The sequence below is a fragment of the Phalacrocorax aristotelis genome, chromosome 2 (genome assembly GCF_949628215.1).
Source record: "Phalacrocorax aristotelis chromosome 2, bGulAri2.1, whole genome shotgun sequence".
Classification (NCBI taxonomy): Eukaryota; Metazoa; Chordata; class Aves; order Suliformes; family Phalacrocoracidae; genus Phalacrocorax; species Phalacrocorax aristotelis.
Window position 1 is genome coordinate 109,695,105 of NC_134277.1, and position 26,334 is coordinate 109,721,438.

General features: G+C 45.3%; 1 protein-coding gene across 11 annotated transcripts in view; it reads right to left on the reverse strand.

Moving 5' to 3' along the window:
• LDLRAD4 (low density lipoprotein receptor class A domain containing 4) overlaps positions 1 to 26,334 on the reverse strand; it is a 299,662-nt gene that overhangs the window by 10,830 nt on the left and 262,498 nt on the right. For 5 of the 11 annotated variants that reach the window (XM_075084620.1, XM_075084617.1, XM_075084619.1 and 2 more), the window contains 2 exons: positions 12,057 to 12,211; positions 769 to 822 (listed from right to left, as the gene is read on the reverse strand). In XM_075084620.1, the coding sequence (XP_074940721.1) occupies positions 769 to 822; positions 12,057 to 12,211 (209 nt within the window). Of the gene's footprint in view, positions 1 to 768; positions 823 to 12,056; positions 12,212 to 15,216; positions 15,920 to 26,334 lie in introns of those variants that run through there. The other 6 variants (XM_075084622.1, XM_075084621.1, XM_075084623.1 and 3 more) reach the window with 5 other exon arrangements.

Sequence of the window (26,334 nt, forward strand, 5' to 3'; positions counted from 1 at the left end):
CTCCTCCCCCTCAGTTCTTAGCCAGAACTCAGCCGCCGGGGAGGACCTGCAAGGCTTCTGCACTGGGAGTGGAAAAAATGTCCTCGGCATATTATGCCCTGGAGAAGGTCAGGCTTTTCAAGAAGAGTTTAAGACACTCGGTGAGAAGCTATTGCTCCTCGCTTGGTCTGTCCCAGAACTAGAGACACACACCATCTTCCTAGATCTAGATCTATCAAACTGCTTTTCTCATTTTTGGGTCCACGCAGGGTCTTTAGCCCTTGACCCTCACAGAGGCAGGGATCGGCCACCACGAAGATTCAGTTTCACACAGGTGAGCTGTGCCACTTGGAGCAACACACCCACGGATTATCACTCAGACCAGGGATCTGTGCTAGCTGGAAGACACTGGTGACAGGATGTGTGTTGTAAATCCAGGACAAACACAGGGAGAAGAGCAACTGCTCTTGCAGATTCCACTGAATACTCAATTTACTGAGCTACTGCATGAGAGACACCTCCACCACTTAACTGTGAATGCCTACTATGATACAGGGAGCTGCAGACAGAGGTGAGGTGTCAGGTAGGTAGAATTTAATTCTTGTAATGAAAAATTATTCAGCATTTATGGAAAGGGAGTTAGGGAAGGGTCAAATGTCCACATGAACCTGGCTCTACACTGAAAAAGCTTTATTTACTAAACAGATGCATGTTTTTGAGAGGAGCCAAATAGACATGATAGGAAAGTGAAAACCACATTGGTGAAGAAAATAAGAAATCTGTCTGTACCTCTGAAGCACCCTGGCGCGAAACTGAGCTTTCTGAAGGCCACAAGCACCCTTCCTGGAATGAAAAAAAAAAAACACAAAAAAACAAACAAACAAAAAAAAAACAACAAAAGAGAAAAATTAATAGATCACATCACCATGTTACCTCAAATACCATGACTTTTATGAGAAGTCAGCCTCTAAGGACTGGCTGTCTCCACCTAGAGAAAGGGGATAAACAAGTAATGTTCCCACCCCTTGCTTTCCAAACTAGAGCACACAGCAGCTCTGCACCCAAGGAAGTCAAGCCAGCCGCAGCACCCAGCCTCACAGGCCCTAAGGACGCAGAAAGCCGGTTGCAGCTGCAAGCACATGGCAACACGGAGAGATGACAAGAGACACGAGCGCTTGCATGCTGAGGCAGCACCCTCCACCTCCCAGCCTGCGACAAGGCCATATCAGCACAGTCAGCAGGTCCGAAGAAGCTGACCTGCCAGCCAGGATCCCGAATGCCCACTAGAGCCAAAACAGTTCACAACGAAACCTGGTGTCCGTAATCTCAGTGAAGTGGCAGTCATTCTAAACCCAGATATATTCTGGTCAAAACTGTCAGTTACCCAATTCCCACCATAAACAGTAATTAAGCAGCTGAGGTTTCAGCCACCAGTTCCCCTCTTCAACCACTTCCTCAACCACCTTCTCAGGCCAAAGTATTTTCTCTCTCATGCATTGAAAGGCTGTTCTGACACTGCACCGGCACTCAGGGCAGAATAAAACGGTGAAGAACATGTGTGTATCACCATTTTTCTTCTCAATTAACTGTTTAGAGTAGCAGTAACTACCAAAATGGATCTATTTTATTGGAAGATTTTGAAGCTGAAAAGGATCCATCAGAGCAACTACAAAGCACAGAATTTCAATCCTGGTGCAAAATGAGAAAATCAAAACATTGTATCGTCATGACTATTTTCTTGGTGCTAATTCAAGTTTTATGATTTTATAGACATAAGAAATTTCAGGAACAGGAAGGAAGATGCATACTGTCCCCAAAAGCATTACCCTGTACAGATTACTTTCAAATCTCACTGTACTGCTGCTTCTCTGCATAGCATCTTTCAACATATTTCAGATGTAAAAATAGACCTAACTAGATGTTCATCATGACATTCAGAGACCAAAAGCCGTCTGTGATCTTGTCAGGAGAGTCCACTGAAGAAGAAAGCTGCTCTAAGAGGAATCTCCCACAGGATTCAGCTTTTAAGGGAAATGCTTTGAATAACAAAGCTGCTCAACCACTTCTCTTCTGTAGCTTTGGAGAGCAGAGATAGAGGGAGGCTGACACCTGCAATTATTTACAACTTCCCTTTGCAAGTATCCCCATTTGCAAAGGCCTGATACAGAAGACAAATCTTATGTAGATTCATGTACTTCAGTACCTATATAAGGTTTTGTCAATAGAAGTACAGTTTTGTAACTGTATAACTGTATATATACACGTTATACATACTCGGACCCACTTCCTTTTGCCTCCACCACCCAGATGACCTCATTTTGAAATATCTGAGGGTATATTTGCACAATTAAAGACAATCAGTTTATCAGCAGCTGACCCAGGAGGCTCCAAGCTTGTTGCAATTGTTAAGTAAAACACACTAGCCAAAGCTGAAGTGCTCCGTTAATCGCCCATGAACTACAGGCAATACACAGCCCAATAGCAGATTCCTGAGTGATGATTTGAAAAATACAATAGTGTGTAGCTTTATGCTTATTGCAACTATCTTTGTGTCTCCTTTAATCCATTCGAGCTCAGAAGAGGGGGGAAAAAAGGCAAAATCAATGACCCAACCCAGAAGGAATTCAATCTACCACCACCACCAGTCACATTACTTAAAATCCCTTATGAAAGAGTTTCTGAGTTGGAAGTGGAAACAACTCCCTTCCTAGGGCCCACCTCCCCTAATGCAGGAGGAGAATAAGAAGAGCTGAGAAGAAGGTGGTGCAGTATATGGAGAAAGATATATGCACTGAGATGGAGCAGGACCTGCACGCGGAGCCTAGGCACACAGACCTTGTACCAGCAATGTCTAACAGAAACAACTTGCTGGAAGAGTGAAGTTGCCCATTACTTCTGCTGCTGATGCCTAAATCCCAGTACAGTAGAAGACCCTTCTTGGAGGCACTACAGCTGCTACAGGGACCCCACAGAGTGCAACCAGGGTGCTGGGAAAGTCAGACCAAGATGATGAGAACTAAGGAGCCCAAGGCTCTCCCCACTCTGGGCTGACTACTCAAGGAAGTGGACAGCTTGGGATGCAGCAGAACTCCAAGGCTGTGAGATCCTTAGTATGCAAGGATGGGTAACGACATGGCCTCTGTAACAGTGTATCCTACAGCCCACCTGTAGCTACTCCCTTTGCTAAGGTTTCTCTGGAGAGAGGAGCAGGCTGAATAAATCATTCAGCAGCAGCCAACCCCCAGTAAGATCTCTATCCCAGGAGCCAGAGGAACTCCCCAAGCAGATGGCTGGGTAGCATGTGCTCAGCATGCCCACGCTTGGAAAATACCAGGCTCACACAGCACGTGCAGACCAACTTCACCATGCACACGCAGTCAGCCCAGTGCCACAGTACAGGATTCTCTCAACATCACTAGAATAAGCCCAGACTAAATGACCTGATCTAGGAAAAGGCACTACTCTCTTATTTAGTGCAAGTCTTAGAATGGACAGTGGGAGAGGCAAGGAGAAAGGGAAGGATTTGACAGACAGCTAGGTTTCCTGCACTCAGCTATAGAGGAATCTTTTAATGCTTCTAGGACAAAAACTTCTTGTACAGTCACTTGGAATGATGAATATAAACATGTAGAGGGGCTTCCTAAATTTTAAGAGGAGAGCAGTGTGACAACATGGGAAGAAGAGTACAGAAAGGAGGCAAGAACAACAGAGAGAGAGACAATAGACAACATGCTAGTGCTTAACTATGAATGGCTCTATGGCATTTATAAGTATTTGAGGAATACAGCAGACCAGGAAAATCGTTTATGCTTAATATTGCACACTAGATACCCCATATCCTTTCACACAGCACATATTTCATCAGGTGCCTCTGAGCCAGATGCAGTAGCTCACAACTGAGCTGTGCAGCTCTCGCTTCAGGGCTGTCTGGGGAACTGCCAGCTCAGAGCAAAGGCAGACTCTGCTCGTGTCTGTCTGCAACCACTTATTTAGATGTGCCCCCCTGTTAAGGCTATGAGAAAAGTTTGGAAATTAATAAAAATTTAACACACTGAAGTGCTTTGCTGAATCTTGCCCTGAAATGCTGTGGGGGTTTTCTGCACTTTGCTTTCTAAAGCTAAACCCCATCTCATCTAAAGAAGGTGGCATCTGTCTGGAACAAGAAAACTGCATCCAAACAGCTGCCTGCCCCATCTTCCCGATTTTGGTCTTTTTAGCCATTCTGCCTTCCTGAAATTGGTGCATCTACCATGGGAAACTCACTATCTACCTTTCTAAACTCTTCATATCGAAGAAACCCTCCCTACCCTGCACTAGGTAGATACAACCTAACCCAAGCATTGGTGCCCACCTATCCCACTGTTCTTGGGGTGATGACAAGGGGTTGAGAGGAGAATAAAGGAGAAACTGCAGTGTTGTAGAAGGAAAATATTTCCATGGCTTCCCCCACCCCCCACGCTGTAGCTGTAAGAAATAACACGCAGGGGCTGCCACAAACAATCTAGGGTGACTTACACTGATGGAAAGTGTTATTTCTTGCTCTCTCCTTGTCCTTCTACTTACAGACCTTCATTTGACAGCTAAAATGTTTCCTTGTGCTCAGATCAATGAAAATCAGGTAAGAACTGACAGCATTTGTATTTATATTCCTTCATATTGTTTCTCCCTTTATTATTCAAAATAACAAGGTAGATTGGACTAATGATAAAAAACTACTTTCAACTTCTTTTCATTCAGTGACTTCTTATCCCATGAGTGAGATGGTATCGGGCACAAGCAATACAGCTCTACATGACAGCTAACCAGCTGCCAGGCCTGGCGCAAGCTCACAGCCCCCGTACCGCACTGCCTGGCAGTGTGCCGACAGGCACTTCCCAGCGAGCAAATCCAGCACTGGCAGTCCAGCTGGATGCTCCCTCACACCAAATGCCCAGTGATCTGCACAAGTAGTTCTCAGGTATGTGCGATCAAGGCTAAACCTGAGCAAATGCAGTTTACTCGTTTTTTTTTTCCTGTGGGCAATATACCATCTACTTGCTTCTTATAGGTTCTCAGCAGCTAGCCACTTCAACTTGCTCCTTCTTAACAGACTAAAGGTCTTCAGCCATGAGCTTCAATACTTCAAAGTAACAGGGAGAGAAAGCTTATGCATTCATCCCTTATATTGGATTAGATTTTTAACATTGTTAGGTTTTGGAATGAAAAAGGATCAGTCTCCATGGTAAATCCCAGCTCCTACAGATAACACCAAAGCAAGAAAAATCTTGGGGATCCAGCTATGTCTTTTGCTGACCTTAGCCATTCCTGGGTTTCACAATAATCTACAGAAACTAATTTTGTGATTAGGTTTTGAAATAACAGCATCATATAATAAATCTAGCTGGGTGATTACTTAATTATCTCACGCTGATGATTATTTAACTCAATATTTAGAGCTTAGGAGACTGGATAAGCCTAAGATAATTTGCCTAATTTGTATTTTACAAAGTTTAACAGCATCTAGAATTAAACAGTTTAGAAGACAACTTTTTGAAGCCACTTTTAAACACTCTGCTTCCTGGAGCACATGGTGTCATCCAACTACCTTGGCTGAGCATCAGCACATTGACAGAGAGCAGGAGAGGAATATACCAGAAGAATTTTTAACTCGGGATAAATTGCAGGTAAAAATTTACACTAAGAAAAAAATCCTCACACTGTAATGAAGCAAAAGCATCCCTGTGCTGGTTTTGGCTGGGATAGAGTTAATTTTCTTCACAGTAACTAGTAAGGGGCCATGTTTTGGAATTGCACTGAAAACAGGGTTGATAACACAGGAATATTTTCGTTACTGCTGAGCAGTGATTACACAGGGTCTGCCCCTCACCCCACGCCACCAGTGAGCAGGCTGGAGGTGCACAAGAAGCTGGGAGCGGACACAGCTGGGACAGCTGACCCCAACTGACCAAAGGGATATTCCACACCATGTGACATCATGCTTAGCATATAAAGCTGGGGGAAGAAGGAAGTGGGGGGGACAACGATGACACACATTTGGAGTGCTAGTGTTTATCTTCCCAAGTAACCATTATGTGTGATGGAGCCCTGCTTTGCTGGAGATGGCTGAACACCTGCCTGCCCAGGGGAAGGAGTGAATGAATTCCTTAGTTTGCTTTCCTTGTGTGCACAGCTTTTGCTTTACCTGTTAAACTGTCTTTACCTCAACCCATGAGTTTTCTTGCTTTTATCCTTCTGATTCTCTCCCCCATCCCAGGGGGGAAGTGAGCGAGCAGCTGCAGGGTGCTTAGCTGTTAGCTGGTGTTAAACTGCAACAATCCCATCTCATCCAAACTTTGCTTTTTTTTATTGACTCTTAAGGAGATTCAGTTTTTCTCCACTTTTCAGTTTCTGAGAATTAGAGCTCTGCCTGAAACTGTATTTCCTGAGAAACAGAAGTCAGTTTTTCACTTCCTGAAATGCATTACCGATATTAATAAGGTCCCTCTTTTCCCCTCATTTAAACTCATTTTTAATATTCATATACACACATACAAATAAACAGACTTCTTTTGCAAATGAAGTGTCTCACAGCAGTGTAGTTTCTGATTTTGGCCCTAGGTGGCAGTGATACATTATGCCACATTAAAGCAGTGGCTTGCTCAAAACACTCCAGGAAGGCACAGGGGCTCGTTCCTCCCTGCTTCTTCCTGGGTGATAAGAGACCATCGCAGCTCTTAAGACTGCAAGATTTTTCCCTGCTGAACACAAGCAAAGCAAAAATATTACGTTGTCCCCAACAGAATGGCAAGTATTCCAGCAGGATTGCTCATCCCTTTAAAAGCTGTGTTTCCCAAGGGCAGGAAAGGTTACAGCATCTGGCAGAGGGGTGCACAGTACCAAGGAGAAGTACTAGAGAGAGGTAACTATGGAAAGTGCCAAACCTCTCACTTATAGTCCACCTCCCTACACTTAGAGTGATTATTACTGTTACTTAATGCTTTAAAACTTTTATTTCCCCAACTTCACAGCACTTTACTGCTTTAAGTAATCTTCATTTCATCCAAGTGAAGGAAATAAGTACTATTATCCTTCCTCCTTTATTTAGAGATGAAGCAAGTTGCCCAAGGTGATACACTGAGTCAGAAGCCACCCAAAGCTGGCGCTCCTCACTTCTAGCCCTACCTGCAGATTTCCTAGATGATCCTGCCCTTATTAAAGACATTCTGACTTTATTGCGGTAGACTTCAACGAGCTGCAGCCAGCACACACTGTCCTTCCTGGCAGCACACCCTGAGGAGAAGCAAGCCCGTGCCCCTCACACAGGCAGCAGGAGAACACCACGCATGCCTACCTCCTGCCAACTGACACCTGGTGCGAAGGAACAGGTTTGGCGAAGCAAGGTGGTCTACAGCACTCACACTCTCTCCCAGCTATAGATTGGGTTCTTGTTTGTACTGGGATTTTCTTTCTTTTGCACATATTAGTAAGAAAATGAGAATGAGTGGGCCAGGGTGCCAGCAGGGAACAGAAGGAATAATGCTCACACTGGAAGGGAATAATTTAAAAGGACAAGAGGCAAGACTAACAGTTGAAGTTACCAACAAATCCCTGGAATTGTCAATAACATTGAGTATTTTCTGTTGCCCTCCTGATGTTCCCCTTTTATTCTGAAATAGCAGTTCCAAGAAAGAGGGCAGTATTTTTACAGCTGTGCTTCTGTAGCTTGGCATTCGAGATGGGCATTATCAGTGCAGGTCCTAATGCAGGCTGACTAGCTCTAGCAGGGATGCTGCCTTCAGTGCTGGGAGGCAGGGTCTGGTCAAGGTGAGCATCTTGTGTGATGCAGGGGCTTTGCTGCCAGGAGTGGGCCTGGGCCAAAGTGTTCAGTACTCCTTCAACATCCACTTTGTAAGAGAAAAGATGAAGAGAGAGAAGCCACCAGGATGGGGAGAAGGAATCAATTTAGGAAAATCAGAAGCTCATTAAGTACCTCCCTGCAAGTCACTTAATCTCTTTTCCCTCAACATACCCCTGGAAATCACTGGTGACAACACTAAGAGTTAATTATCAGAAGGCAAGATTTACCTTGGTTTTACCCCAGCAAGCTGCAGAGCGCCACAGCAGCCGCTCGGCCGCAGCTACCTATGTTCTAACAGGATGGTTTTGGTGATCAGCCACGCTGCCCTCCCAATACATCATCAGCCCGCCCAAGGTACAGCCAGCAACGCCATAACACGTGTCTCCCTTGGGACATCAGACATATATACCCTGTGCACGGGTGTGCCACATGGCTCTGCCCCAAACCCCCTCATGCTGCCAGTAGCATGAGTTGCTCCCATGGGAGAGGTTGTGTCATCCCAGCAAAGCAGCCCTGGGCATGCTCCTGGTGTAGCCCACACCCTACGGCCTTCGCATCCCCCTCAGATGCTCTGCAAACCTTGGCTCGCTCCCAGCTGTGAAGTCAAACACTGCTGATGGATCAGCCAGCAGGGGGAAACGTTCAGTATTTTATCCATCGTGACAGGACACCACTCAGTACTGTGCACACTCACTTCAGGTTGCCACTCAGCATCATTCCACTTCTCACAGTTATGACCCCAAAACTCTTATTTCTGCTAATGTTAAAACAGGCTTTGAATGTTTTCATATCCAAGCTAGCAAAGGGCTTGCCATAAGAGGGCAGGCAGCATCCTCGGTGGCACTGCTACAGAAGCATCCAGTATTCCCGAACACTCCAAGGTTGTCCTGCCCCTGCTGTGATCTGTTTAAGGCCTCAGCACACTAACCAAGGTAATAAAACAAAGATTGGAAGACAAGACTCCAGAGGGGATGAAAAGGACAAAAGAAAATAAAAAGACAAAGATGAACTGGTGGTCACAGGAAACCATATTTACAGAACAGGAAAGTAACAACTATTTTTCAGCATGTACTTGTCAAACAGCAACTTTTTATTACTAGGACTGGTCCCTTTTCTGCCCTTCAGGTGTTACTAACACTTGTGGTTCCTGTGATATTTCATCTTTTTTCTAATTTCTGGACTTGGAAGACAATGAGAATTTCAACTTCCAGGCCTTTTTTTTTAATACGAAGGAAGATCAGCGAAAGAAGAAACCCACAAATACCTTTTATTTCATTATTTTGGAGGCTTGACCTCATGAGTCTGATAGGTGTGAGGCTAGCAATAAAGGCAACAGATAATTTATCTGTTTATTTCTATTACACTTTCTAGAAGAACCAGAATAAGAGATATCATCTGTTCGATAGTTGATCTTTATGGGGCCAGAAATCTGTGCAATTCAGCCACAGCTCAGCTTTTGGAAGGCATGATTATCTAGAAATAGGACAGGCTTGAAAAAAGGAAAATTGAAGGCTAACAAAAGGACAAAAGAGAGACCCACCTGAACAGGAAAGGCATGATTCTGCATCTTGATACAACTCTGCTACATGAGTTACGTGAGAAGGGGTTCACTTCATAGCCAACTACAGGAACCAGCCACCTGTCAATTAATTTGCTTTACCATTTTCTTTTAAGAAATATGGCTGAACTTCCTCTTTCCATTCACTATTTCTCTACCAACAGAAGGCCTGAGTCAGAATGATAATAACTACTGAAGTCTGAAGAAAATAGATGTTTAAATCTGTTTTCAGAGCCTATATACCATTAAAAAAACCCAACAATATTGCCTTGGAAGAGAATCCACTTATTGATAGTATTTGCACAGAAGGCCTGCCAGGTTAAAAAAATAAATACGCTTTAGAAGTGTATCATCTAACCTGCATCTTATTGCTCACACTGTTTACCTTGTGCAACTCAGTCCACCATGGACAATAAGAACAGACTGGTCATTTCCAGTTTCACATCACAGCAAATGCTTTAGTTTCCTGACCCTCGCTCACCACACACTGCTTTTAAAGTTTGCACTGCAAGCAGCACACAACCAATTTCTATCAGAATTTCCTCCTAACACCTATGGCAAAGGAAAATTCAAACATATTTGGCATCCAACCTCAGAGACTGCTCAAGTCCCATTCCCCACAAGTATGACCACCCTTTAAGAACAGCTTCAGCTTATCAGAAATCCAGATGAGTAACAGTGATGACAAACCTATACTAGAGAGTTTTGGGAAGAATTAGTAACCTGTTCTTGCCAAGCAATCATCAATTCCCATGAAGTGCTCACTTGGCTATGATTAGCATTACTGAGAAGGGTGCCACCAAAGTGAAACTGAGTCAGTGTTTTAAAAACTTTTTAAAAGCAGTTCTGGAAGCTAAAGTGTCTCCCAAGTCCCCACGGCCAAATTGCATGTTGTTGCTCTTCACAAGAAGGTGGTGTTTCCTCCCTTGCATCCAAGCAAAAAGGCACCACTTGCTCTGATAACAGACAATACTAACGAACCATACAAAAGAAATAATGGGTTACTTCACACATTTGACAGCTTACTGCAGTTTTAAAAGATTTGTGAAGATGGAAATGCATTTCCTTTATCTCAAATTATTCCATTTTAGGTACTTGTAGCAGTTATAGCTAACATTTTCCAGACAGAAGTGTGGTTCTTGAATTACAGCATCCATTTCAAAGCAACACTCAAATTAATCTAGCCAATTTTTCCAGCCCTGAAGTCCACAAGGTTAAAGTTTGACAAGTTCCAGTTTCATCTGTAATGAAATTAGAGCTAAATATTCCTGTGCTACTGAAGTGCTAGGGAATGAGGCGATCTCCCCTTGAGGAGACTCCTTTCCTCCCTGCACAGCCTCCAAGGTAAGAGCTAGTCACCCCAGCAAATGGGTGCAGGTGGAGTGCTAAGCAAGAGCTCTGGTAACCCTGCATTTGTCACGTTTTAGAGCTGGCTTTCAGGAGGGAGCTGCCAATTGCCAGGATTGCCTGGGGGGTAGCTCCACAGCAGCCACTCAGGTCCAGCCCTGGCTGCGGCATCCCTACCTCCTCCTCTGCCCAGACACTTTGCTCACTGATCTGGCTGAAATCTAACCGGGGGCGGGGGAAGCAGTTAGTGTTACGCCAAATCAGCCCCCTGAGGCCTCTCACCACAACCCTGGCAGCTCCGTAAGGTGCACAAAGAAGGAGGAAACTTAGGGCCAGGATGGAAAGAAAGGTGATACTGTGGGCTTACGACCAGTGTAAACCTTTATGGGATCGCACCTTCCAGTTACAATCAAGAATTTTTTTGACAGGGAAATGAAACGAAGCTGTGAACTCAACCCTGCTGCCAGGAATTCAGTGCATCAAAATGCCACCCTCAAACAGCCCATCGGCCATCACGGTCAGCAGAGAGGCCAAGGGCACCACTCTGAGGACAACAAAAAGCACATCAGAAAACAGACCCTGCCCTGCAACATCACAGCACACTTTGTGGCTTGAGGGGGATGTCCCAAGGTCAGGGATACCCTGTGGTTAATCCCCACAAGGGAGCAGTGCATCCCACCCAGCAAACTCATGGCTTATACAGCAAGTTAGGTACCCATTTACTGGTGGGTTGACTAAAGACAGCCTTAATAAGTATCAGCTGATATTTGGTCTTGAGTCTTTGGCTCTGTAACAACACATCTTAACCACTCCAGACCCTTGGATGAATCATTTTCCTAATATTTTCTTGCTGTTTGAGTTGAAACAAACATTACATTTTCCTGGGCCAGTGTTTTGGATCCAGCAGACAGCTGCTGCAGCTTCACAAAACAGTAATAGTGATAAAACTCCAGGATATTAGTAAATATATGGGAAGTCACAACAATGTGTATTTCACATCTTCGTACCCCAGGTGATCTCCGTTCATTACCCCTCCACTCCCCTTCAAATTTCAGCCGCAGACAGGTTGTCAAATCTGAGCCTCCAAACACAAAATGAAAACAGGCTATATAAAACATAGCAGGGTCTAAAAATAGCTAGACAGTATACCTTATGTTCTGATTTTTTTCTATACTGGCAAATACAACCTCAGCAAAAGACCTAACTATAGTGAGTATTAAAAGTGACATCAGAAGTTTTTGCAACAGCTGCCTGTACCGGAGGTCCTCAGGAGGCTTTACTGCAGACCCATGCAGCACAAGTAGAAGGAATTCAGTGCAAGGGGCTCATACTCACCGTCTGCAAAGCTTCCTCCTGTCTTCTGCCTTGGCTCTGTCGGTTGATAAAGGAGCGTGTTGAGAGTTTGTAATGGTTCAACAAGCAGATGATCACTACCACCATAACAGTTATAACCACAATTATAATGATGATTTGAACAAACTCCAGTTCAGCTAAAACAAAGAAAAAAAGAAAATATGTCAATCACACACAGAATGTTATCTATTAAAGCAATAATCTGAAAACCCCTCAGTATTTCAAGATTGATCTCGAGTAAGATGTTACTGCTGTCCATTTTGCAGAGTTTTGTGAATAAAATTGTGTTCCAAAAAGTATGAAAATTACTTTTTGGCACTGCCGATCAATTCACATAAGTGGCTGTAGGTCAAAGCTAAAAACTTCTTGGTGATCCTTTCCCTGCAGCCTTCATAGGTAATAAATTCTTCAGCATAAACACCACAGACAAGCCTTTTGAACAATACAACTTCACTAGGAAAAAAACACACACACGCGCCCCTATTTTAATAGCCATCTGCAATGGCAACACAGTCCAGAGGGCTCCATAAGCTTCAAAGCAGAGGCTGTAGAGAGAGGAATTAGGGCATTGTATCTAGTAAACCATCCTTAATTTTTTATCAGCTAAACAGTATGAAAGCTACCTAAATCAAGTGAAAAACAAAGGGTTTTTTTCCTATTGAAAAGCCACACAGTGGCTTTTTTGACTACTTACTTCTCTCCAACTAGAGTAAAATTAACTTTTCTAGGACATTCCCATTCAGGTAAAAATCTAAAGAGAGATCTGGTACTCTAAAAGAAGCTATGTTCCACTATGGTTAAAAATGAAACCAGGGCCTTGGCTGTTGCAAGAGATACAATTACAATGAACTCCATCAGAGCCCATCATCTTATCTGAAGTCCTGCCTATACCACAAATATTGAATATATTTAGAAATGAGTCACTCTTGCACCCTTTCAGCTATACTGGAGCAGCAAGGATGAGCAACATAAGGGGAGAAATTGCCCTTTTGAGTTACACAGCTGCTGATATTTCTGTGGAAACTGCATTGCTCACAGGGGATGCTCTCAGCTTGAAAGGCAACTTCAGTTAATGGGAGGAGGTCTTTGGCTGCCAGGCTGGTAAAAAAGCAAAGAAGCAGTGCCAGTTGCTCAGTTTCAGCACTTTCCAAAAATGGTACTACTTTTGGATACCAAAACATGAACTTTGGGGAACAAATATTAAGTTTCTGTTTTAAAAAGCCAATGAGGAAAAAAAGATAAAATATATACATAAAAAGACAAAGCAAACATTGGGGAAAACAAGCTTCCCCCACCCTTATCTCTTTCATTTGTAGTCATTCTCAGCCTTCTGTGTAACAGCAGCACACTTACACAAACACAACTATGAAGCTGAGCTAGAAAAATGCTGTTCATAAATAAAATCCCAAACAACCTGCAATGGAACTAAAGGAAACCCAAGGCTGTTAGATTATGCTAAGATCTCTTGCAAACAAAACCTCAGACAACATGAGCTGCATGTGCACTGGTGTGGAGGCTGGTGCCAAGGCTCAGCTGTTTGTCCCAAATTACTGGTGGGCACAGACATGCCACCATCTAAGTGCTGAGGTTCTGCCATTGTCTCAGAAGGAGTAACTAAATTCATTTAAGGCTAAGGGAAGAGTAAAGGGCAACAATACATCTGTAATTTAATTTCTCTTTGCTCTTTAATACCATCCACTCTTCATTAAGACCGCCATCGGAAAGTCTGATTAGTCAGTGCTCTGCTCTTGCTATCAGTCCCATATGCAGCAATCTTTTCTTTTTTCTCTCTTGAGTCACTGGAAGCTAACGATGTCAGCACCAAAGGATCAAAAAGCAGGAAGTACAGAATTAATTAAAAAACACGCCAAAACTGTGCTTAAATAAAAAGTCAATTTTTCTTGGCTCAGAAGCACAAAATACAGATTTGACACAGTTGACAACTGCTGCAATTCACATTCTGTGGCCACTAAGTATCAAAGTGTTTCTTTACCCAAAACTTTTTTTTTTGGGTCCACCTAATACTTTAGACTGGAAACTGAGACTATTGCTAAAGGGCAACATGCAAAACAAACAATGTTGATTTAGGCTTTCCTAGAATGCAAAGATCACTGGAATGACATGTTACTTCTCTATCTGCCAAGGGCAGAGTCTTCTAAATTTATCAAGGCCCCAATATTTCAGCAGCACAGGACAGTACCTCTCCTTTAGAAATAAAAGACTGGGACTGTGAGCATTTCCCTTGTGGGGAATCATTTGGAAATGTTTGACTAAGACATGGCCATACAATAACAAAAAAAATAAAACCACAGCACACAGGTGTGAGCAGACAAGATTTTCCAACTCCAGCTTCACATTGCAAATGCTAAAACACAACAAGACACCCCACTGATGTTCAAGAGGATTGCCTCGCTGGAAAGTGAAGGGAAAGGAAAGGGGAAGGTGATTTTTAATCTTTCCTTCCCCCTGACCATCCCACCTGCTACTTAATAGGTTATTAAGAGAAAAAAGCAAAGATACAAGAGCAGCAGTAGCCTCTATTATGCCAGCACTGCTGGAGGCAGTGTGAACAGTTTCTGGCACCTGCCGACAAGCACCGGGTGACCCTGGCCCCCACCTCGCCTCCTGCCCCACACCTGCCAGGCCCTCGCCACTGCAACTGCAGCACAGCCTTGCAGACTGGGAAAGAGATGGGGGGGAAGAGAGCTTTGAGAAGAGAAACAGAAGAGAAAGATAGGTTTTACCTCCCCAAGTCTCCGTGTCACACTCACATAAACCTGTTTCTTCATGCACAGGAAACAATATAATACTTTTTTTCCCCCAGGAGAATATTTTTCACGGTAAATGCACAAGATAAAAAAGGCACCTATATGTGGAATGAAAATACCTTCGCAGCACAGAATGAATTAAAAAAAAGAAAAGAAAGAGTTTGCAACCCTATCAACAATCACGCAAGCAAAAGCATCTGGACGGTCACCCGAAGTCCTCTTCCTCCGCAGACAGACAGACAGACGGAGAGCCCCCCGCGCCCCCGGGCTCTGCCGGCGGGGCTGCAAGCCGGCTTTCGCTCCGGGTCACTCGGGGACCCGCCTCGCGGCATCAGCCCCACCCGCGCAGACCCGCCGGACGGACAAACGGGTACCTCTTTCCAACAACAGGTCTTTTAACCGCGCATCCTTCACCGCTGTCCTGTTAAGCTGCTCACTGGACATGCTCGCCTCCGGCGGAGGGGGGGCTCAGGCCGCTCCGCCAGCCCCCGCGGCGGGCGCCGCATCACCGACAGCCCCGGGGTCCATCCAGCGGGGGGACACCGTCCTCCGCCTGCCCGCCCAGCCCGGGGAGCGACTGACTGTCAGTCTGTCCGCCCTGCTCCCCAGCACGGGGGCAGGGCCCAGCCCCGGGGCTCAGACCGCGGGTACCGGCCGCCGGCGGGGGAGCGGCGGCGGGCGGGCAGGGCCAACACCGACCGCCCGCACCCCCCTTCCCTCACGCCTCTCCCCACCCGCGCGTGTGCGCGCACGCACGGGCACGAGAGACGCCTCCGGGCTCCTGACGGCAGGGTTCCGCCGGGCTTTGTCTGGAGCGAAGCGGATTTTTTTAAAAAAAAAAAAAAAAAAAAGCTAAAAAAGAAATGAACCGGAGATATCAAAAAGAGAAAGAAAAGCCCCCCCCCGGCGCCCGCCGGTCCCCGAGCCCCGCCGCGGGGCGAGGGAGGGAGGAAGGTGCGTAGCTTACCCGCGCCGCCGCCCCGCCGCTCTTTAAGCCCGGCCCGGCCCGGCGGGCGCTCGGGGCGCCCCGACTCTTCCGCCTGCCCCGGCCCGCCGCGCATGCGCTAACACCGCCCCGCCCGCCCCGCCTCCTCCCGCGTGCCCCCGTCCCGCCCCGCCCCGCCGCCGGCCCCAGCGAGGAGCCGCGCCGGGGCCGGGAGGGGTGGGGTATGTTGGCAAAGCACCTTCCCGAGCTATTTAACTACCCGGAGTCCGTGTCCGACCTGTTTCCACCGACTCGAAAAAGCCACCGGCAAGAAAATCCCGGCCCCAGCTTCCCGCCTCCTCCCCGCGCCGCAGGTACGCGAGCAGCAGAAGGGACCGCAGAAACCTGCACGAGCTGCGCGGCTGTGATTTTATTATGCAACGGTTTGGGGAGAGTCCGGGGGGAGAGGGTGGGGTGGTGTACAATATCCATAGAATCATTAAGGTTGGAAAAGACCTCTAGGATCATCAGGTCCAACCATCAACCCGACACCACCGTGTCTCATAAACCCTGCCCTGCAGTGCCACGTCTGCAGACACATCCTGCCACAATACTGCAAAACAATAACCACCAGAAGAAATAACGCCGATAACCTCAAGCAAGTTCAAAAAAACACGCACAAATTAAAAAAGGGAGGGGGGAAAGGAAAACACCGGAGATTCTGCGACTCGGGCTCCAGTCGCACGTGTGTTTCTTTGGCCAAACTCCTGACTGCATCAGCGCTGGCCTCTCGGCCCTGGCCCAGCCAGGGGGGTTCCCCTGCCCCGGCCCCCACGACGAGGGCCCCAGCAGGGGCTTGAAGGCTGCCGCCGCTGCTGCTCACAGGAGCATGGCCCCACAGCAGTCCGTGCCACGCCACAAAGCCCCATTAGCACCACGTCCCTCGTGAGCACTGCGTCCCTCAACTCCCGGGATGTTCCTCCCACACCTGCTTTACCAGCACAGCCAAGCCCTCCTCCCATTCCTCATTACTCCTCTGGATCATGGTAGCATCCCAAAGCACCGGGTGAGATCTGTGTGTGTCTCTGTGAGTGAGAGTTCACCCTCTGGTCCGCACTTTGCCATGTGTTGGGAGCTGCTGAAGGCAGAGGAGCTGCGGGGCAGCACTGGCAAGGCTCCATGTCCTGCTTCCAGCAGGCTGGCTAGCTCAGCACAGCCCCACGCCAGCACCGCTCCCCCCCACAGCGTGGCCACAACTGCCCAAGACCCCAGGACGTGCTCAGGGGCTGAGCACAGACATAGACCCGCTGCTCCACACGCCCCTCAGATCTGCAAACCCCATGGTCCAGCCTCAAAAAAAAAAAAAAAAAAAAGAAATCCCTTGACCCAAAGTCAAGGAGCAAAAGCCAGGGGGGGAAAGAGGCCAAGAGGAGCGAGCCAGCTTGCGGTCACCTAGCTTGTGCTAGGAAGCGTCAGGAGCTTTAAAATATTAGGAAGACACATCCTGAAATATATATCCACTGCACACAGCAGGGCCCTCGCATTTGGTTACAGGCTCTCCCCACTGTCTGGATTTATTAAACCATTGTTGATGTTTAGCTCAATACTGCAAAGCCTAAAGCCCCAATCCAAACAGTACAGTCAAGCTGGGGGACAGTGATTGTGGACTGTAAATAAATACCCTTTGAAAGTTCCTAGAAGAACAGAATGATTTTTAGTTATATGTCAATGGAATGCTTTTGTGCAAGCGTACAATTAACTGACTACTGCACCGTTACCAGCAGACAGAAATAATTCAGTAGAGATAGCGGATGTGGAGCACCTTCAAAACTACAATCTTATCGCCCCTGGACTACTTTGAAAACAATTAATTCAACAAACCAGACTTTTAAATGTGGCTGTGTATGGGCATCGCCTGCTCTGTGTGTACAGCATTGCTGCCGAGGCTGATGATCTTCCTGTTGCAAATTCTCCATCATCAAGGACTGAAGTGTAAAACAAAGTTTCTGAGCCAAACATTGACCCACATACATCATGCCCAAACCTCATGTTTAAAATGAGAAGTTGGTTTCAGATAAGCACAGTTCAAAGACTACAAGCAGAAAACAAAATGAAATTAATATATTAGTATTAATGCTGCTCCTTTACTTTGGTCTCCTACAACTGAAGCCTGGATGTTTTAACACTTTTCAGTTCCTGAAGGGCATTAATCTACAGCATAAAACAATTTCTTTGGCTAGACTGGGGATTCGGCACGTAGAGAGCCTGATACTTCACACACTTTACTCCCTCTCTAGACCACTGCTTCCCTACCCACCAAGATTTGTTTAATATTATTGCACAAGTGCAGGCACAATGACTGCAGAATGGTTACAGACTGCTGTATCCATAAGCAACACACCTGATAAGGATCTTTGGGAACATCCTCAGAACAATATTTGGCTCATTACCTATTAAGAGTTTATCATCAAGTTTTTAATATGAATCAAGCCCTTTAGGGGCTGAACAACTGTGCAGCAAGTGCCAGATAGCCCATGAAATAGGCTTTGTCAACAAGGACGGGGGCCTGCTTCCTTCTAAAATTCCCCTCCTGGTTAACAGGTGTCCATGACCTCCAAGCAGGACAGCTGCTCTAGCGACAAGGTTGAAGCTCCCTAAGCAGGCTTTGGCACGCCGAGTCATAATACTCCTCCACAAGCCATTGCAAGTCTAGCATATTAATGAGAAAGCCAAGGGCTAGTTAAACCTGGTAACATTTAGGCGAAATTTTATGAAGGACTTATTCACTGATCTGTCTCCTCAGTCTTGACAGAGAAAACAAAAAACTCATTCTGGAACCCGCAAGAACAAAACCTGATTTTTTGTTTTACTAATAGTAAAGATGTTAATGACTTAAGTGTAAGAAAACACAGTCATGCTTTGGTGACCAAAACTGGACAGATGCCACTTTCTCAGTATGAATTTCTCATTTCTGCTACTTATCCCTTTTTTCTCTGCTTCTCTAAAGACATTACTGACTCTTGGCAGGCTCTTGGCCAGCTCTTACTCTGAAAGGTAAGAAAAAACCCCACAGTCCTGAAACTGGAAAATAAGGGGGTGTTTCCTCCCGCCTGCAGTCAGCCCCTTGGGGTCACTCACCTGGGGAACCTGGATGGCGGGGGAGTGTGCAGAAGTGCTTCACCCTCCCTGCGCTGTGACACACCTCAGAGCCACACGTGTAGCTTCAGCTGAGAAAACCATCTGAGACGGACACAAATCTACACCCATTAACACTTCACGCAGGGCCACACATCCTTACGCACCTCTTCCAGGTGGCACCAAGACAATGAATGCTTCATGGTCAAAGCCATGTTGGGGCAACACATGCCCATCACGGGGGAGCCGTGCTTTCAGCCCCCCAGCCAGCCAGGTGGGCAAAAGGGCACGGACAGCAGCAGTGCAGGTCTCTGGGACTACCCAGGTAATTGCTGCCTGCTTCAGTTCCAGCCCCATGTCAAGCTAGTGGCCACAGGGGCACAGCAGCATGGCCCCAATGCCTTCCTGCCCCCTTGTGTTCTTGTGTTATCCCCAGCACACACATGGTTGGTGACACAGCTGAAGCACAGACAAGCTGGACCAGGTCTCTGCTCACAGGAAAAAGTCACATTGCTTGCTGGCTTAACACTGAGGCCAACATAAAAAAGAGGTGGGAAATGGCATGGGAGGGACAGAGCAGGAGACTGGGACCATCTCCTTTTTGGTAAGGGTCTGCACTTGGATGAGCTTCAAGCAACCACAGATGCTCCCAGCTCTCAAACTGCCACCTCCTGGGGTAAATTTTCACCTTTTCACTTAAATCTGGAGTTTACAAGTTAAGTTTGTCAGAAAAAAAAAGATAGTGAGGAATGGCACCACCCCAGGGAAAAGAAAAGTGCTTTTCTTATTGGCAGTGAATTCAGGTAACTCATTTGCCAGAAGGTGCGTATCTAGATGTATTATGTCATTGTGTTTAATGTGATGAGGCGCAAGGAACAAGCAGACAGGAGCAGTGTGGAGAGATTAGCGACACAACCCAAAAGAAAGTTTGGTAGAGGGCCTTAATGCAGAAGAGGACAGTGTTTAAGCCTCTAAATTAAGTTAAAGCTGCTCTTTACTCTGCATTAATAGGAAGGATTGTGAAATTGATTTCTCTCTCTCCTTTTTTTAAAAAATCACCCTTTGCAATCCTCAGTTAACGAGCTCCCTTCAAATCTTGTTTCCTAGAAAAACAAAGTGGTCCTTCAGCTGCATAGTTAGTTACACAGCCTGCATGGTCCATGTGCTGGCCATGCATGCAGGGGGTTGTTTTCCTGTGCTGGAAGGAGGGTTCAATCTGGGACACTGAATTATAACATGCTGTTTTAAAAGTAAGCACTGTTTCAGACCTGACCAGCCCTAGCTCTGTTTACACTGGCGAGTGAGAAAATCTGCTCACGAATTATCCCCACTGCAGTTCTATTAGTCCTTGCACGCCAGCTCGACACAGGCCAATTTACAGTCGTCTCCTCCAGCAGGGTTAAATGGTACAGTGAGAATAATACACTGGCCCTGTTTACCCTGGAGATTACGCTGCTGGTAACTTTGATGCTCCCCTGCCACTGCTGAAAAACAGGTACAGAATTCCCTAGTGCTGATGCATAAGGAATGAGAAGCCCTGGGCAGGGAAAGACAGCTGTAAAACTGAGGGTGATCATCAGCCCAGGCTACTCAGACCATGAAAATATCCCTAAAGGGACAAAGCAACCGGGTCTCTGAGAACCAAAATTTCACACAGGTACTTGTTATACAGTGGCTTCTACTTATTTTAATCATCGACTAATTCAATCCTCCATTTAGTTCTATTAAAAACTTGTGAATAAGATCGGCTGCACTGAAAATACTGCAACCCCTTTCATCCTTCATTTTGACCATATTCTATAGCTTTTGGCGTATTTAGAGCTCAAAGCTAATCAGTGGTTGTAAAAACAAGCCATTTAAGTAAGAGAAAAGGCAAGAAAGAATCACAATGGGTTTGTTTTTCTTTTTAAATTCTGCTGTTATTCAAAGTTCTCCCAGCAGTAATTGCAATTAGTACCTTGGTACTGGACTCTGTGAGGTCCCAGTGGTTGCAACATGAGTACCCTGCCTAAGCTCCCCGTGGTTTCCAGGCAATTCCCAGCAAGTACAGGGAAGAATCATCCCTCATTATTAATAATTTTTTTTAGCCCATTCAAACAGGAGCTAGAAGAGATGCACTAAGGACCACATTAAAAAGCTGAGAGATCACATCATGCATTATCCTACCATAGGAACAGATGAAAGTTAAATGAGAGACAGAATTAGCATGGGTGCTAGAATCTATGCATATGCAACAATCCACCTCCAACACAAAACTGAAAGCCCTGTTGTAGAAATATAGATTGCTAAATAAGCTATTAGTGGTATTTTACACACAAAATGGAACATTCATTCTTCCGCTAAAGAACGCTCTTCGGAGTTACAGAGAATCTCCTGCCAGGTGGATTATTCACTCCATAAATCTCAATTGCCAACAAAGTCCCTGGCAGCCAGGAAAAGAAAACAAATGGTACTTGACTGCAGATTAACAGACTATCAAGATATTTTAGTACTTTCTGACTAAGGTGTATGGAAAGACTTCAGAAAGCTGGACAGTGCAGAAACCTTTCAAGATCAAAAGAAAACTCAGCAACCTTGGTCTAAAAAAGAAACTGAGGGCAAGGCACAGAACAGAGATAAGAAGGGAAAGCAGAACCAGGATTACAATAAGGTACTAAAAATACAAGTAGAATGTGAAGAGCTCTATTTTATTTCTGGCATTAATATAATCAGCTGATTTAGAGATACAAAGCTCTGCCTCACTGATGGTGCTGTCTAATATCTGAAAGTAAAGGATGAAGAGAGGAACCTGGAAAAAGTGTCCAAAGAGATATGGGGAAGAAAGGGAATCAACATAATGCAAAATTTGAGGTCAGTGATTGCAGAAAAATAATGCTTTTGAAGACCTACAATGCCAATACAAGCTAGTATTAACATTTAAAAGTGAGTAAGGGAAATACATTGATATTGGAAAATGGATCTACAAGCAAAACAAAGGAATTTTCTTTTTCTTTTATCCTATGGTTTTCTTATCATTTGTCTTGCAGCATTTACATACATGCTGTCTGGATGTGTAATCATAAGGGAAATTAACCCTGGATAACCCCATGCTGCAGCACGTTTACAGAAATTGCTCTAGAGAAAACAACTCTAGGAATAAAATGGGGGATGTTCAAACCATCGGAAATCAAGTGAATCACAGACATGATAGGTCTGAAGGATGGGAAAATCTCTTTATGAGAACATGCCATTAAACATTACAGTCAAGCATAAAATTGCTCTGCCACAGTATTTTGTTTTATTTGCATTGTTAAATTTCTTCCCCTAACAATAATGGATAGTTTATAGCACTAATGATTTATACAAAAGGAGCTGTGTAAACGCATCCCCAATGGGTGGCTTCTTTCTTAAGAATTGTAAACTCAGTTTCCTTCAGCTTGATCACAAATCAGTGACTCACACAAATTTCACATCTGCCTCAGGATACAATGGCGCCGCTTCTAACGAGGTTTCGTGATGGATTAAGTTCCTATGGTGCAAGAGAGGTGTAAAAACTTAAGCTAATTAAAAAAAACCCATACTGCATTTCCACAAACTGCCACGGTGCAAAAACTATAGATGCTTTGCTTTGTTTGCATTAACAACAGTTATCATAGCCATCACTGTATGGCTATTTTGCGAAGGTCATTACTTCTGACTTCCACAGCCCCGCTTAAAATAAAAAACATTGTTTGTATACAATTTGTGTATGTCCATGCACACAAACACAAAATTTCCCCAATAAATCAATGTAATTGATCTGGAGAAGGGGGCCACAGGTTAAGGGTATTTAAATTGGTCTGCAAAACACATCCACCTTACTTGCAGTGCACCCCCAAAAAAAGACGGGGTCTGAGATTTTTGGCATGCAAAATTATTTGGATTTGCTACAGTTTATAACCCACTTTATGATAAAAGAGTATTTTATTCCCAATCCCCAGCATTCCAAAACTGTTAAGTCAGGCTCCTTCAAATCAGAAGAGTGGCACAAAACAACACTTGGGGATACACTTTGATCACATCTTTCCAGTGTTTTTTGACCTTTATGTCAAAACGAAGGTATTCATCAACTCCCTTGATTCCAGCAGCTGAAGCATTAGGAAAACCACTTAATTTACATAAAATCTTGAGAACTGACAACAGTGGGAATAAGAATCAGAATCTAGCCAAGACTTCTTAGGCCAGCAAGAATGAGAATAACTGCAGATATAATGTACTCAGCTCATGGGGAAGCATCAGGAAGTTTCTAATGCACTTCTCTGACTAATGGCCTAAGTGAATGTGTAGACAGTAATCCTCAGTAGGAGATGTGAGGAGGAGATGGGAGAGAAACTCCACAGAGAAATGTCAGTCGTCGGATGCTTCCTGCAGTTTTTCTATAACCACTTATCAGGAGCCAGTTTTAACACATCATCACAGGCATTCCTCAGCAAGCAGCAGCGTTTCTGCCGCTTCCTTCAGACTGGCAAAGGAGTAAGACTACCCAAAAATACATCCTCTCAAAAAGAGAGAATTAGGCGAGCGAGCTCAGAGCTCAATGGGAATCGGATACCTCACTGCTGCTTGTGAAAAGCAGACCTCTGAGTAAACCACCAGTTGCAGAAGCTACCAGGCTATTTTTACCAAAGCAGAATATGTTATCTTCTCATTTTGTATAAAGCCAATAAGAATTCATAAGATTCATGCTCTGCATTTAAAGAAAAAAGCTTGGTAATACAGCATTCAGACCACATGGTTTTTAACATTACCATGAATGGTCTACGTTCTTCAGCCTTTTGACATGTTCACAGGGATGGTGTTTACACTGACTCGTTCATAGTACATCATATCACGTTTTAATCATTCAGTTCGGCTCTGACAAAAGGAAACATCTGCCATATTTTTTTCTTTCGTGAACTTTATCACAATTAAAAATCTGACGTTTCACCAGCCTATGTGCCAACTGAGAAGCACGCCAAGTTCGGTGCTTCCTGATACATACAAATGTGTGCAGCATGAACAGCTAGTACCAACAGCACCAAGCCATCACTGACTTGTCAGTTCCCACCACAAAAAAGAAAAAAGATCACAGTTTGTGGGCAATAATTTCATAATCTTGATCTGGTTTCCATATGACAGAGTGCAAGAGAGGGAAAGCAAAAAAAAAAAAAAAAAGAACACTTCACAGCTCTGTGTGATGACAACATAAGATTTCTATGTCTTGCCCTATTGCAGCCAGAAAAATATTAAAGCAGCATGTCAAAACTGGCATAGCTTCTAAAAAAACAATCTCCAAACATCACTTGATGGACAGCACTCTAGCAACTCAACATGAAACTTAAATCCATATCCACTTTACATTAAATGAGGCCAATCCCACCCAATGCAATGACAGTATTCTTGTTTTCAGCAGAACTAATGCTATCTGCAAACTGAAGCCAGTTCTGAGACACTGCACATATGATAGGAAGGCAGCTTGACCATTTACCATGAAGACCACCAACCTCTTGAACCCTACATAAGGCAAGGGTAACTCTTGTACCTCTAGGTAGTTCCAATGACACTGTCATTTCAGGGTGGAATCCAAGAGCCAGAAACAAAATCAGCAGCCTAACAATACAAGCAATGCAGTGCTGCTTCATACGTGGAGTAGCAGGTTCCCACTGCTTGGTGGGCTGTGGTGTTACTGAGCCCAGGCAGTCGGGAGGGATGGATGTTTCTGAACAGACTCCAAGACAGAGCTGGGGTCTCAGTAAGGGTTGAAGGGTGCTTTCTAGCACTGCCCCTCCATCCATTTTTTTTCCAGTACTACCTGCATAGTACTGGATCAGATAGGGTACAATGAAACTTGAAGTGTCTCACAGGAGGACTTCAGGGACTGAGAAAGAAAAGGAAAAACGATCCTGCATACAGAACATACAAGACTGCCCCAAATTTATGGCATGAGATGTTCCACAGAATCATAGAATCATTAAGATTGGAAAAGACATCTAGGGTCACTAAGTCCAACCATCAACCCAACACCCCCATGCCTCCTAAACCATGTCCCCAGGTGCCACGTCTACATGTTTTTTTAATACCTCCAGGGATGGAGACTCAACCACCTCTCTGGGCAGCCTGTTCCAATGCCTGACCACTCTTTCAGTAAAGAAATTTTTCCTAATATCTAATGTAAACCTCCCCTGATGCAGCATGAGGCTATTTCCTCTCGGTCCACCACTAGTAATTTGGGAGAAGAGACCAACACCCACCTCGCTACAACCTCCTTTCAGGTAGTTGTTGAGAGCAATAAGGTCTCCCAACAGCCTCCCCTTCTCCAGACTGAACAACCCGTTATCTCAACCTCTCCTCATAAGACTTGCTCTCCAGACCCTTCACCAGCTTCGTTGCCCTTCTCTGGACACATTCCAGCAACTCCATGTCCTTCTTGTACTGAGGGGCCCAAAACTGAACACAGTGTTCGAGGTGTGGCCTCACCAGTGCCAAGTACAGGGGCACGATCACCTCCCTACTCCTGCTGGCCACACTATTCCTGATACAAGAGCCAGGATGCTGTTGGCCTTCTTGGCCACCTGGGCACACTGCTGGCTCATGTTCAGCCGGCTGTCAACCAACACCCCCAGGTCCTTTTCCTCCAGGCAGATCTCCAGCCACTCTTCCCCAAGCCTGGAGGGTTGCATGGGGTTGTTGTAACCAAGTGCAGGACCCAGCACTTGGCCTTGTTCAACCTCATACAGTTGGCCTTGGCCCATCAATCCAGCCTGTCCAGATCCCTCTGTAAAGCCTTCCTTCCCTCAAGCAGATCAACATTTCTGCCCAACTTGGTGTCATCTGCAAACTTACTGAGGGTGCACTAGATCCCCTCATCCAAATCATTGATAAAGATATTAAACAAGACTGGCCCCAACACTGAGCCCTGGGGAACACCGTTTGTGGCCAGCCACCAACTGGATTTAACTTAATTCACCACAGCTCTTTGGCCTTGGCTGTCACCCAGTTTTTTACCCAGCGAAGAGTACACCTATCCAAGCCATGAGCAGCCAGTTTCTCCAGGAGAATACTCTGGGAGACAGTGTCAAAGGCTTTGCTAAAGTCCAGGCAGACAACACCCACAGCCTTTCTCTCACCCACTAGGTGGATCACCTGGTCATAGAAGGTGATCTATGAAAGGCAGTACCTGCCTTTCATGAAGCCAGGCTGGCTGGGCCTGATACCCTGGTTGTCCTGTACGTGTCTGGTGAGCTCACTCAAGATGAGCCGCTCCATAATCTTCCCTGGTTTAAAGAGATGCATGGCCTACTAGCTACGAGATCAGACAGATTCAGCTTCTCTCCCCAGCTCTGTCACAGACCTGCTAGTGACCTACGGGAAGTCCCTTCAGCTATCCCTGCCCATCCCCACTCCTCTGTCTTGGTACCATGGAAGCACCTATGCA